The sequence below is a fragment of the Dermochelys coriacea genome, chromosome 12 (genome assembly GCF_009764565.3).
Source record: "Dermochelys coriacea isolate rDerCor1 chromosome 12, rDerCor1.pri.v4, whole genome shotgun sequence".
Taxonomy (NCBI): Eukaryota; Metazoa; Chordata; order Testudines; family Dermochelyidae; genus Dermochelys; species Dermochelys coriacea.
In genome coordinates, this window is record NC_050079.1 from 16,723,047 (window position 1) to 16,738,373 (window position 15,327).

At 37.5% G+C, this 15,327-nt stretch overlaps 1 protein-coding gene across 3 annotated transcripts in view; it reads right to left on the reverse strand.

Moving 5' to 3' along the window:
* Positions 1-1,754: 1,754 nt before the first annotated feature.
* Positions 1,755-15,327, reverse strand: part of TENT4B (terminal nucleotidyltransferase 4B) — a 52,857-nt gene continuing 39,284 nt past the window's right edge. For 2 of the 3 annotated variants that reach the window (XM_038368404.2, XM_043494849.1), the window contains exons 6-12: positions 12,123-12,251; positions 8,590-8,803; positions 7,656-7,782; positions 7,455-7,558; positions 6,485-6,672; positions 5,750-5,914; positions 1,755-4,505 (exon numbers count right to left, since the gene is read on the reverse strand). In XM_038368404.2, the coding sequence (XP_038224332.1) occupies positions 4,326-4,505; positions 5,750-5,914; positions 6,485-6,672; positions 7,455-7,558; positions 7,656-7,782; positions 8,590-8,803; positions 12,123-12,251 (1,107 nt within the window). In that variant the 3' untranslated portion in view covers positions 1,755-4,325. The remainder of the gene's footprint in view (positions 4,506-5,749; positions 5,915-6,484; positions 6,673-7,454; positions 7,559-7,655; positions 7,783-8,589; positions 8,804-12,122; positions 12,252-15,327) is intronic. The other variant, XM_038368405.2, reaches the window with a different exon arrangement.

The window sequence follows — 15,327 nt, forward strand, 5'->3', positions numbered from 1 at the left end:
GACATCCTATGAAAGAATATTTTTTAAACGTTTCTTATTTTTTCTTCTAAATACTTTAGCTGTTCTTGGTAGCTGAAGCAGCAAGAAATCAGAAAGAGCTTTGTTATTCTGGATTTTGAAAGGTTCATCAAAGAACAGGCATTGAAGTATCTTCAAAAAAGTATGTGTCTACCTACTGGCTGGTTTTCCCCTCTTTTTGAATTTAAAATTGTAGAATCATGCATTGGTACAATACATTGATCTGTTTCAGGGCAACTGAGAGCTTCAATCAAAACTAAACTCTGATACAAGGACCATCTCTGTATATGTACTATATCTTTGTACAACACCTAGCACAGCAGAGCCCCAGTCCTGAATAGGGTCTCTTGCTGCTACTGAAATACATGGCTAATGTGATGCAGCTGTGGCACAAGTGCCAACTTCCAACTCTGACGATGAACCAGATTCATCTGACCAAGCAAGTGCAGCTCTTGTTGGTGCCGCGGTCCGGAGAGGATGGCATTGGTGAAATCACTGCCGGCTTGCCTTTCAGCAACACTGTATAAGGGTACTAGAGTGCCCAGAGATGCCCATGGTGCCAGGTGCTGAACTCCAGTAGTCTGCAAATCCTCGTGAATGACTACCCAAAGCAGGTTAAATGATTCTTGATTCACCAGCATTGCTGGTACTGAAACTTGGCAGATTGCATGCCATGGCATATGGCCTCAGGGGGTGAATGCATTGGGATAGTCTCTTGCTGTTGCTGAGCTAAACAAAGATGCCACGGCTGAGCCAAATGGTTTCACCGTAGAGGTTGATCTCAACAAGACAGATATTAGGGCCAGAGTCAGCTATCCTGTCTGAGGTGCTATTTGTCAGCATCAAATGCACTCTACCCTCCTTTCCAGCTGTTTGCTGGACTTCAGTGCTGGGGACCCCAATGTTCTGGATGCTGTGTTCTTTGATGCTGTCTTCTGGTGCCTCTTCTTCGGTATTGGAAAAGATAGTTGTCGAGCCTCTGCCAAGACTGGAGGAGTGCTCCTAATCAAAGCAAACATGCTCAGTGTGTGCCCCAAACAAGAAGGCTCTAAGGAAGACATAGGGTTGCCTCCATCAGAAGGTTCCTCAGCATGATCTCCCTGTCCTTTTCAGTTCAAAGTTCCTGCAGATTTAGCACCTGTCCCAGATCTGAGTTTCTCTTAGGCACCTGGAGTGTGTCATTAACCAGCACTGGCTTCTGGCCTCCATCGCAAGACTTGAAATCTGGAGTCTGAGGCATGCCCTGGCACCAGTACCCAAACAGTGGGAACTGAAGAGTACACAAAGTACTCCAGTAAAAGGAAACCTAATATTAAAAATATCCTCATACTCAACTATCAATTAGTAACACTAAGAACAAGGTAAAATTTGCAGCAGTAAGGCAGAATGCTTCAACAACAGTCCTGGGCAGTAAACAGGAACTAAAGGGGGTTGGCTCTGCCCTTTAAACCATCACACACAAGCATGAGGCAGCAGAGGTTGCGTGTGCGCCACCGTCAGGTGCTGCAGATGAAAAAGTCTCCAATGCTAATGCACTGGGCATGCACACACCTGAAGTGGTATGGACATACACAATCACTCAAAGAAGAAACAGTCATACAAAGAGGAAGTACATCAGGAAAAATGAATGAGAAATAAAATCATACTATGAACAAGAGCTTTTAAATAATCTGTTCTATCTACGATATTGCAGAAGAAAAATGTGTGAACGTCAAGAATGCTGATAAACTAGAGTATTTAGATTAAACATTTATTTTTTCATATATTCACAAAATCTTCACAAAAGTACTGAAACTCAAAAAGGAACTAGACTTGAATCAAATACAGAGATGAAATATACAAGACAAATGAGCAGGCAAACTAAAAGGTCTTGAAAGTATTTTACTTCAGATTGAAAAATGAACAGTTCAACTGTTCTGTTTAAATAAAGATTTGCAAGATATACAGTATTTTATGAATACAATGCTGGTCATTTGAGGCAATGTAAAATACACCTCAATTTTTCCTTCATGCTTCTTTTCTCTTTTAGAAAGATACTGTTTACCAAAAAGAAACTTGCAGTCCTGGAAAAGCTATTTTCCATTAAATTTATGAAAACCATAAATTGAGGCAATCCTAAGATTCCCAACGGAATCAAGATTATCTTCCCGCTACCACCACCTTAAAATTATCACATGCTTACTGGAACACTAATATCTGCACCCTAAGAGTTCATCTGCTTTCAACAATGAGGGTGATTCTTTTTAAAAACACTTCAGTGTGGTAAATGCGATACAGATCTTTGCAAGTATTAAGTGTTTGGAACAGTTTTGCTAATAGCAGCTAACAATACTGGATTAATATAATTTATAAATAATTGTTCCCTAAGCGGTGAACATAAATCTACACATTCACAATAATCTAAAACAAAATAAATACTGTGATTATGCATAATGTGGTACAACGTGTACTAGTTTCTATGAACAAAAGCGCAACATCTTGTTAATAAAAATTATCTGATCAGAATAAAAATGTGAATCTAAAATTTAAAACATTGTCAAATTAACATCACTTTTTAAGCTCTTAATGTTTGTATGAGTAAATGTTATGAATTTCCATCTTTTGGAATATATATTTTCCTTTTTGAAGTAAAACACCAATATGTTGTTGAAAATGTTTATTTCAGTGATGACATTAGTTTGGGTCTTGTTTTAGCATTATTTTATTTAAAAAGTCATTGCACTGATCACTGCCCATTAAAGATCAGGTTGGTCTGCAATGTTTTGTATATGTATATAAAAAAAGTAGTTCTAAAAGCTAACAGTACTTTTTATAAAAACATCATCTCCAAGACAGCTGCATTAAATGCATGCAGGTATGCTGAACACAAACTCTTCCCTCTTTAAAGAAAAAAATGTTGAAGTAAATGCCACTTAACATTCTGTCATTAAAGTGCCCCCAACTTCTTTTTCAAACTATACACGTGAAGGTAATCATACATTTAATTTGCTTTCATGGCATTAATTTATTGCAACCAAAATTTAAAGTGTAACTGAACCAGAAAGTGTTAAAACTTTTGATTAAAGGTAACAAATTCAATGAAGTGGTACGAGGAGGCTAGGAAAGGCTTGGGTCTTTAAGGCAATACAAACTATATTTCTATTATTTGAAGACTAATTTATTAGTGTCAATATAAAATGCTTAAAAGGGGAATGAGAAAAAATATTTTAATAGGAAAATGTACTTATAGCTTTAACAGTTATTCTCTCCCACATGAGTTTAGCAAAAATATATTAAAGACCAAAAAAATGACTCTGAAGGAAAAATGGCACAAACAAAAGGAATGGGATTGGAGCAGCCCAGGAATGCAAACATTTATAACAAATGGAGTTGGCTTTTACTGCAACGAAAAGGACATTTCGGACAGTGGCTTTTTTTCTTTAAAAATGGGAGACTGCTGGCGGGGTGGTGGGAAGAGGATGACAGACAAACTGAAAACCCCCCACTGCCTAAGATGATGGAACTCTAGAAAATAAGGTGAAGGTTATTTGTCAGAGATGACCAAAAAGTCAGTGTTTACACAAAAGTACATGTACACTTTATACAAATGAGACTTCGTTTGCCACCATAAACCTTTTTCTTTCTAGAGGAACAACTTCTGAAGATCATAAATGTTCTATTAAATCATTTCAATGTGAAGGAAAAGCAATTCTGAGCAATATAACTAGTAGTGTCTTTATATAGATGTTAAGATGACAATTCAGATTTTCCAAACTAATCCTGAGAAAAATTCTGTTTACAATTTAAACAGTAATGTTATGTAAAAAGTATTAACAAATCCACTATTACAAATGTCAATTTTCCTATATGGTCATCTATATATACACACAATAAAATGGTATATGCAAAAATAATAAAAAAATCATGCATGAATTACTTTTTCATCTTTAAAGGCTGGGTTTCCCTCAAAATACAATTTTTCACCTTTTTTTCCCTTTTTTTTTTGTTTTGTTTGTAATCTGCCAAACACACTGAATACTACCTCTACAGTTCAGCATGAGCTGATGGGAGATAAATTTATTTTACATTCAAGATTTTATATGCTAAATGACCCTGTCGTAGCATATGACATCAAATGATCAGCCTTTTTTCCTCTTTTTGCAGTGATCTATCTTCATGATCCGTTCCGTGGCGAGCTGGGAAAAAAATGCAGTTGCTAATCAATGTCTGAACAGTCTGAAGCTCCACAAGAGATCCAAGGAGTCACTATCAAACTATCCTGTAGCATGAGATCATTGCACACAGAAGAACAGTCATAAAATAGGCAACTATCTACAAAGGTCAGAAAGGGCCACGTCTCTCTTGTGTTTCCTCTTTTTGACATGGAAACACTGATGTGATTTGCTGCCTTGATGCTGTTTGTTTGTCACTGAGGTACCGTGGTTTGCGTTTGTTGGACCCTGGAAGCCTTTGCTGGAGGAAGAGCGAAATAATCTTGCTGATCCATGCTGTAAAAGAAAAGGGACATGGTAAATCAACATTAGAGTAAATAGAATATGGCTGTTACAACACTTGTATTACTGGTTAAAAAAATAAAAACCACTACAGCTTCAAGAGACAGTGCATTTGAAAAGAGCTTGACATGAAGGGAAGAATCACATCTGTGCTTAACCTGCAGCACAAGAAGTTCTCTTTCACTTCAGCAACCTCAGAAGAGACACAAACAAGATGCTGGGCTCCAGCCCTTAAATAATACAATTAAAAGAACGACAGGATTACATAACTTAATTCAAGGTACAAAGTGAAGTATTAGTCCCTGTGTTTTAAAAAGGATAAGACTGGTTTTACTTATGTGCTACATGCAAGCCAGAACTGTAACAGTTGCACTATACCTTACTGAAACAGATTCAGAGTCAAGAAAATGGGAGAGATGAGGATCACCCAATGGTATTTCTTGCACAAGGAGAGGGCAACATTCACTCACATCACAATGCACAGAAAGTTCTTTATGGTGCACCCTTTAAGATACATGGGGCCTAGTTTGCAAATGGTCTAATTTACTATTCACTGGAAATCTTTAACAGATGTCTGTAAAAATATTTACATCTAAATAAGTAGAAAAATAGTTCTGAAACTCTACCATTCAGGAATAAAGTTCCAGACTAATATTTAAGCTGTTCTAACTATATTCCTGTAAAAAAATGACATGTCACCATAAAACTGAAGCTGTACAAATTGAACACTGCTTTGAAATCATGATTTTCCAGACTACTGTATTGTCACAGGATTACTGTTTAACAAGAGGAACTTCGCCTTTTGGTGTTTGAGGTTGTTAGTCAAATTATTTTTTATCAATTTTTTTTGGGGTGGGGGGGGAGTTTGATCTTTATGCTAAACTAATTAAATATGCATTTCTCCAATAAAAACTGAAAACTTTTAATTTGGGACGCAGGTCTTAAATTTGAATACAAATCTTATAGTACAGCTAATAGCAGGTGATAGCTAACATGTCAGGCTCATTTTCTCTGGGATAATCACACAAAACTCTATTTGTGCAATACCTCATGAGGAAAAACAGCCCTCTTACTCTACTGTGGTTTAAAAATAGAAATGAAAGTTAGCAGGAAAAAAAAGAAAGGCTCCACATTTTCACCACAAGCTGTCCTTTCCATAAGGTCTTCATACTTTCAGGAGAACAGATACCATTAAAGTTATTAAAACGTTTAAGATTTCTTTTAAACATTTCACAAACCTGAGATTTGTTTGTGCTGTTGGATGTATTAGCTGTTTGGCTGCTTTGCCTTTTCCCACTGGACTGGGAGGATTCCAGTGCTATTTCTTGTGACCCCACTCTGTTTGTAGTAGATTGATGGCAACTCAACTGTTTAGAGGTTTTGCATGGTGTTCCGTCAGAATCCTTCATGCAAATATAGGTATTAGTAAATTTATATTTTTTAAATAAAACTAAAGTGGACAAAATTGAGGAGATAAACATGCTGGTCCTGCTAAATATTAATCCTCTTAATCCAGGACTCTAAAAAAACAACCAACAAATGGGCGCTGGCTTGCAAATACATTGATGCATGACTGATTCCATGAGATCTTTAAATTAGTATATTAAACCAGATTAAAGAAATAAAAATGGAGAATCTATTCAAACAGGTGTTTATGAGTTATTTTTGAAATTTTTCCTACATTATATTTATTTCTACCTATCTCTTTTGAAACACAGGTATTTTACAGATGAAAAGGAGGCAAAGAATGTGACTGTACTCATATAAGGGAGAGCACTTTTCATACAGATGTAGAAGTACATTATGTCAGTTGTGTGTTTTCTGGCAAAAACAATTCATTAGAATAAATAGGAGTTATATGAAGAGCTTCACCTTATATACATCTGAGATATGTAGGAAATGATTGGTTATGCCTATATTGTTACACTTGTACATATACAAAAAAGAGAAAATAAAAAACTTTTAATACTTACTACATCACTAGAGCTGGACAATGTAGAAGATGAGGAAGACAATGGACCTGATGAAGAGTTTGAAGAATGTTTACTGAGTGTTTCTGAAGTTTTACTTCTAGATTTTCCCAGTGCTTCATTCACTTCAGAGAGATTATTGTTACACTTGTCCAGCTGCTGAGTATCTACTATCAAAGTTACTCCATTACCTTGAATAAAAGAGTAAATGGAAGAAAGAGTATTAATTTCTATTAAGTGCTGCATTTTGTAAATGTAGCAGAGCATTTCCTCAGGAGTAGTCCGACTGAAGTCAATGAACTGCACATATGAGTAAGAGCTTCAGGACTGGACTCGTACTCAAAAACCCCACTACTGTATGTGATGAAAAACTGCCACCAACTATGCATAGCCCATGAAAATTCAAAAGGGAAAAAGCATTTCTGGGGTCTATCAATTAGCTTTCCTTGCCTTGGATAGGACTGATTTGGGATAGATTTTCAAGAGTGCTCAGCTATCTACGAGTCTAAATAAAATGACCCAATTTATAAAGTGCTCATCACCCAGAAGCTCCCATTTTTACCTCAATGGGATCCCCTGGGTGCTCAACAGTCCAAAAAAATCTGGCTTCTTTATTTGGGTTCCTAATAGGAATTATTGGGTGCAGAGCTCTTCTGAAAATCTCGCCCTGGGTGTTTTTGTGAAAAGTGGTAAAATAAGGAGCAAGAGTAGAGTAGAGGGAGAATCAGTCACATCAAAACAGGGTAGACTGTGTTAAGGCAATTCTCATTATTGTATAAAACTAAACTGTTCCTGTTTCTTACATATAGACAGAAGCCGCTTCTTTAGTTATAGATGAGATGTAAAATGCACTGTTCATATTTAGACCTATGCCCTTTAATTGTTCTAGGTCAAAGGCAGCAACATTTTTTTACATTGCTGACCATGCAAAAAGCTTGCAAAGCAAGCATCACACTGGGTAGCCAAATCTTACCATTGCATGAAGACTCAGTCCTACTCTGCATTCCCCAATGTTTTGATATCCACTCTCTGTATGAGGCCACTTCTTGCGTTACTCTAATTATTCTACCTAATATACTGTAAAGAAAACAAAAACAAAAGCAAACCACGGATTAGTTTTAAATACACAGGAATATATGTAACTAATGGTTTGACTTGACATTTAAACTTTTACCTTTCCGTTTCATTGTTGGGATAACATTTAGCTATTGGTGATACAGCATGGCTCAAAACAACATATGCATAATCAAAGGCCTGTTTCACTTGCATGGCACCATATGAACTCCTCCCAACATCATTACCTTAAAAATAAATACATAGATAATCCATTAATTCTATGCAATGCTTACTGACTTTGAAACACTGGAATAAGAGCTCACAGAAAAATGAGCTTTTAGAAAAAAAGGATTTACTTTCTTTGAAATCCTGACCCACCTTAAATCATTTCTTGTGTGGGATAAAATTCAAACATTAATGAACTGAGAAAAATACACAAAGGAACCTAAAACCCCAGAGATAACTGGAATCTAGGATACAAGTAGTTGGAAAATCCATACACAATGTGAAAAAGAAAGCATATACTGTATATAAAGCATAAATACACCTATTTTTGTGTCATCTTCCACAGGAGGTTTCAGATAAATAAGGCTTTGTAATAGCCATAATCACCCTTTAGTCACTGTCAATTATACCAAAAACTGAACCCTATTAATGGAAAATCAGTGTTGTAACAACACACAGTGAAATCACTAGGTATTCAGAAAAAAGAACAGGAGTACTTGTGGCACCTTAGAGACTAACAAATCTTTTTGCGGATACAGACCAACATGGCTGCTATTCTGAAACTAGGTATTCAGGTCACTTTAACTCATGCCATAGTGTCCTGTTGGTTTTATAGAGATGACAGGCTAACCCCTATTTCTGGAATGCTTTATAAATAAAATGAGCATTTTCTCTTGGAATTCATAAACACAGTCTTCAAAAACTGAATGAGAATTTAAAAAAAAGAAGTTAAAGAAAATTACTTTTCCTGTTTAACTCCTTTGGGTTAAATTTTTGAGCCTAGTCAGTATGCCATAGTTGACATTTTGCAAATTAAGCTATGATACCTGGCTGTAGTGGATCTTCAATATATAGCATTGATGGTCTATAGCCATCCAGCATACTCTTTTGCACTTCATCTTTAGCCACATATGAACCACCATCCTTTATTCGGATTCCAGTCTTCAGGTAATTGAAGTGACGTCCATATAATTCAAAAAATTCTATTAAAAGGACACCATAGTTGGCACTGTGGATGCAGGCATCTTCCCTGGGATGTAGCTATTAAACAAGGAAAAATAAACTTGTTTTTTCTTATCTTAAAGTTTCCAGACTTCAAAAGTTTTTAATATTCCTTTTTACGGACCAGAAATAATCTCCCTTGACTTAAGCTGTTTAAAAGTATTTAATAGTTGACAGTACCAAAGCATTTTACAGCATCCTTGTGAGGCAAGCAAGCATCCCCCAAATTTTACAGATGCAGAAACTATGTGAATTTCCTAGGCAACCAGAAAAGTTTGTGTCAGAGCATGGATTTCAACTCTGGAGTTCAATTCCCAGACCTGTGCTTGGAACACAAGCATAATTTAGCCTGGCCAGCTGTCTAAACATGGGCCATACACTATTGTGTAAGGATTCTGAAGTATGAGTAACTGCCTGAAGCTGCCTTTTAGAATATGTAAAAACTTAAGTGGATATCAATGCATTTTACTGATCACAAAAATGCCATTAGTCATCAAAAGCGAGATCTGAGTTGAGAACAACTAAATGTTCTTAAAACTATGTATGCTTGCTCAGCTCATTTGCTTAATACCCAGAATATTCTTTTAGTTGACCACTATTTCACAGCTGCTGTGGGGTTCCAACTCTAGGAACAGACTAAAAAGTCTGATCATCAAGCTATTCTACTACTATGAATATATGAAAATATATTTACTATTAAAGCATATCATTTATTCAAAGTTAAAACATGTATGGAAAAGCCAGAACATGATATATTCTAAATTTCTGCAATACTTCTCATGAGTACCATAATATTGCTATACAGATATTTGTGCATTATATAATTAGTGCCAAAATATTTTATTACAATTAGCTGAATCCTCTAGAAATGAATAACATAGGTGATCCCATGTAAGTGTTTGGGATAACTAACCAAAGACAAAGGAAACAAAACCATGAGTCACATACTCATAGAAAATATACAGCAAGTATAACCCAAAATGAACAGGTATTATAAAGATATCTGCAGCTAATTGTTAACCTGAGAATATATCCTGTGCTAATTAAATAAAAAAGTGATAAAACGTATGGAGGTAAGCATAGTTTACCATGAATGATATATCTGATACTGATATACCAAAGTGCTTCAATCTGTGGGTGTGAAATCAAATGTTAAAAAGTCTTGAAGATGTTATGCTTTAGTTTTAACCTGATTAAAAATATTTGGGCTATAGGAAATTGAAGATACATCATCATCACCACCACCACCACCATCACCATACCAGCAGTATAAGAACTTATCTTCCCAGGATTGAAAAATGGGAGGAATGAATAGAAAATTAAAATCGTAACAGAAGGGGGGATTTTTTTTTAATTTAAAAAAAAAAATATAGAAGCAACTTAGAAAAGTAATACTATATTGCCATTTTGGGATTCTGGGACATTACAATACACTCCTCTACTCAAAGCATTAAAATGCCACCTGAAACCTCTTGATAACATTATGCAAGCATTAGTACACGATTATCCTAGATACCTGTATATTTTACGTACAGCTGACAAAATGCCCAAGTCGTATACAGAGAAGACAAGATAGAGGAAAGGAAGAGAAGCGGACAAGAAAATAAATCCTGCCAATACCTTAAGTATTTACAATTAATACTTCTATTGGATCTTGGGGGTTTTAACATGGACAAACCACTTGTGCTTTACTCATGACTGTGATATGGTCCAAACCTCTTAATGGAATACAGCTTTAATATGCATTGTTGGTGGGTACATTAGTCTTTATTCCTTAGGAGTTTTCATCTAATTTAAAGCATAAATCACAAACTGATTCCACTGGATTGATTCAGGTTCATAGTCATCAAGGATGTTAAACCACTGAAGACAATTTTTCCCCTCGCCACGTAATTTGTTTTTGGGTTTTAGTGAGATATATGGTTAGCCTTTGATGGATGTTAATCACCTGTATTAATGAAATTTATGGTTGTATTCCATACCAAAAAACCCCACCATCTGAACGGTCTCCCTTTTGCATCTTCTTGAGAGAGAAATGAAATGGTCATGACTGAAGCTACCCTCTCTCTCTCTCTCTCTCTCTGGGCATCTCTATGCTGCACACTCTTTACAGTGGTGTGTAATGTACATACACTGCATGTCCCCCTAGCATGGGTATAAACAACAGGGTAGACAGTGAAGCACTGCTTTAGCAAGTAGCAAATACACACTTGCCAGAACCTTAGGGTTTATACCCAACATGGTTCTCTATATGCTCAAGCAGCAACTCTCATGGCCACACTGCTATTTTTAGCAGCATAGTGTCCCGCTGTTTCCCCACTGCAGGAATCTTTCTCCATCGCAGGGAAAGACTCTGGCAGCAGGGAAAGGATCTGGCAGCTCCCTACAGCAGGGACAGACTCCAACAGGATGGATCTGTCGGAGCCTTTCCCTGCTTACAGCTAAAGACTCTGGCAGTGGAGAAAGGCTCTGGCAGGAAGGAGGCAGCAGGGAAAGGCTCTGGCAACTCACTGTGGCTGGAACCTTTTCCTGCTGCCTCCCAGAGCCTTTCACTGTCATGTGTAGCTATGCATATGCTAGTGGTGTACAGTGTAGACATACCTCTAAGGTGGTCCCCAACAGAACAACATGATGTCTCTTGTGCTACCACTGTTCAGAATGTATCCAGAGTTTAAATAAAGAATTTCAGGCTAAAGGAATGCCAAGAAATTGCCTTGAATGTGGTTCTATTCTGAAAAGTGACTATATAATAAAAAAAGGGTACTCGGTCAACAGAACCATGTGCATGCACACATGCATGTGGTAATAGCACTAAGAATCAGATCTGCCAACTTCAGATAAAAATGTTTAGACCACTTTTTACATTTGTTAAACCCTCCAAAGCAAAAACAGCTATGAATGTGAGATCTGGATTATAATCTGTCATATTTTCACCAAGTTTTTAACTAAATTCCAATTGCAGAACCAAATTCTGTCCTCATTTACAACTGAGCAACTCAACTGTAGACAATGAGGTCTACAGGCGTAGAGTGCAGAGTCTGACCTTCACTGGTAATGTTTCTGATGTTGCATGAGCAGGACAGAAATTCTTGCTTTTCAGAGCGAGGTTCAGCTGGCAGTTAAGGGGAATATTTATATTATTTTAATACTTTTTAACTGAGCAAATTTAATCAGCAAGTCACTGAGTGACAGACATGCAATGCTATGATGCCATTTTTACAGTCACTTTTCAGAGTAGAACCATACTATAAATTTGAGGAAAAATGTAAAAACAAAAAATAATTGTTAAAGTGCTTAAGTAACTTAAAACAAGAAATCCTTTTTGCCCTAATGGCATCAATAATTTCATTTAACTTACCTGGAGGAAGCTGACAGCCATTAAAAAAAGACTATAAGAACCAATTCCACCTGTGAATACTTCATTAAGGTCCCTCTGTAACAGGAACTGTTTTAATACTAAAACTAGATATGGTAATACAGGATATTTCTGAAAAAGAACAACACGGATGTTAGGCTAATATTGTACATATGTACACATTTGCTGTGAAAACTACACCGAAATTGGCTGTTCATAAACATTGAGACCATTATAAACACTGACTCACTATATAAAATGGTAAAGAGATGGCCAAAAGACATCTTTTGGCATTTTTTGGACATGTAACGGAGAAGAGGTGGACTTAACGCAGTTTATGGACAAAACAGTTTTTGCATTTTAATTAACGAGGCGCAGTGGTCTTCTATTACTAATATCTATTTCAATTAATACAACAGTAGAGAGGAAATGATCTGGTTTTGTTTGAATCAAACACACAGACATACTTCTTTTCTTACAAGATTAGACAAATATGCACTGAGAACAAAGGGAAAGTCTGTCCAATGTGTAGCAGGACACTTAAGAAGTAACAAAGCTCCCCACTTCTCAGCTGATATCCAAAACAAACAGAGGTCTCAATCCTGCAGACACTTAAAACTTAACACCTTTGGAGTAGTCCATTGAAGTACCTATTAAATACAAAGCCATTAAAGCTACGAACTATTTCAGAAAGTAGTCACGTACCTTACAGTGAATGGTTCTTAGGAGGTGTTTTGTCTGCAGGGATCCCACTCTGGGTTTCTGGCTACCATTTCTCTCTCTATGGATCTGAGTTTCAGAGGTCTTATGTAAACAGACTGCAGGACTCCCCACCCCAGCACACTAGGCATCAAATCTAGTACCTGGAACTAGTGAGTAGTGCTGGACAGAAGTATGTACTGAAGTTCCAAATTACTGCACTGCAAATTTTTGATACAAGGACATTTCTCAAGCATGCCAAGGAGATCATTTGGGTCCTAGTAGAGTGTACTTTAATATGAGAGGGTGGAGCTAATTAATTTAGTTCATAGGAGATGTTAATGCCATCCAATACCTATTTCATGAAAGTCTTTGGGTCATAACAGTCCACCCTCCAGGCCCGTCCCCAGGTGCTACAAATAGTCTAGGTGACTTACAGAAAGGCTTTGTTCTACGGAGGTAGTTGGAGAGGGCCCTCAAGACAGGGCACGTCTAGTTTTGGTTCTTCATGTGTTTAATGAGTTTTTGTTTTTGTAGCTGTCAAGGGAGACACATTGGAAGGTTTATGAATTGATTCAAAAGGAAGTCTGAGACCATGTTTGGTGAGGTCCAAGAGTAACCTTGTCTTTGTGAAATATAGTGTAAGGAGGTTCTACCATTAACACGTGAATCTCGCTCAACCTTTGAGCAGAGGCAACAGCTACCAAAAAGGCCATCTTCATAGAAGGGTGGCATAAAGAGTATGAAGCTAAAGGTTTAAAGGGGTGGGGGGAGACTAATTAGGTCCAGGAATACAATACTTAGGTCCCAGGAAGGGGAAAGTCCATTACTGGGGAAACTGTGCGGATCACACCTTTTCAAGAATGTAGACATAGATGGATGTCAGAATACACTGGAGAGTGACAAGCAGATACTGTGGCTAAATGAACCCTAACCAAAACTGGCTGAATGTCCCAAATGTTTCAAGGGTAACTAGTCCATAACAGGAACAGATTTCCATGGACTGAAGATCATGCTGAACATCCCAGAGTGAAAACAGTTTCCATTTGTAAATATACTTTTGTCTTGTAGAAGCCTTTATGCTTTGAATCAAAATATCTTGTACCTCTATGGAGCGGCTCCTGTCTATAGCACTTAACCAGCTAGCATCAGATATACAGACCAGGGATCTATGTGTATGATTGGAGTACCAGAACTGATGTACCTATGCTGGTACTATCAATATTAGCCGGCCAATGTCCCGTCTTACTCTTCTGGAGACTAATGGGATAGCAGGAGAGCATACATCAAGTGTCCGTTCTGCTGGATCAGGAATGCATCCAAATGGGAGCCTGGATTCATGTGTCCTTGGGAGCAAAAATGCTAAGCATTTCTTATTCAAGTTGGTGGCAAACAGGTCTGTGGTTGGAAACCTCATTTGAGGAAGATTTGATTGAGGACCAAGTCTTCGGAACTCTACTCATGACTTGTAAAAAACACTTACTGTTGAGTTAGTCTGCCAGATTGCTCTGAGTAGCTGGTAGTGTAGAGCTAGGAGACTGATTTAGTGTTGTATACACTAGTCCTGTAGATGAAACCGATTCTTTTCAGAGAACAGATGATGTCACTCTACCTTTTCTGTTGACATACTGTGTCACTGTAGTCCATCAGGACTTGAATGGTAGCCCCCTGGAGGAGGAGGGGCAGGAAAGATATGCATGCTAAATATATCAAATTCCAGTCCAAGTATAGATGAGAGTCTGCTAGGGATCACCAACCTTGTGTCTGAAGACTGTCTAGGACTGCCCCCAGTCTTGTTTAGAACCATCTGTTAACTGAGTTTTGATGGGAGATGGGAACGTGAATGTAATGCCTTGGTAGGCTTTTTGCAGGTCTTTCCACCAGTATAGAGAGGACAAGACTTCTAAGGGACCTACAACTGCATGTTCATGCTCTAAGTGCCAGGTTAATTATAACTACCGTTGAAGAGGCAGAGGGCAAATTCTGTAATACAGTATCACAAGTGTGAGGATGCCATGTGGCCCAACAACCCAAGAGTCCTTCTCTATGGTTCTCAGTTGACTGTATACATTTGGAATTAAATACACCATGGTGCAAAATCTCCCCAGCAGGAGATAAGCTCTCACTGACCTGGAGCCAAAAACTGCTCCAATGAATATCATTGTTTGAGTGGGCATGAGAACAGAATGATTGATCTTGAGGACTAATGAGAAGAGGTAGAGAACAGTTTGTACTCTCTGGTGATCTGTTGTGGAGGAGTTAGCCCAAATCAGCCAATTATCAAGGTATTGATAAAATGTGGAGGCCCTGTCTTCATAAATAGGCTGCCACTCGGTAGAAGCATTTGGTAACAATTGTTGGTGCTGTGAGAAGTCCAAATAATAATATTCTGTACCTGTAGTGCCCATTTCCACCCGTGAATTAGAGGTACTTTCTGTGGGCTGAATAGACACATGGAAGTAGGCTTCTTGCAGGTCAAATCTCACCTTGTCTACTTCCTCAATGCTGG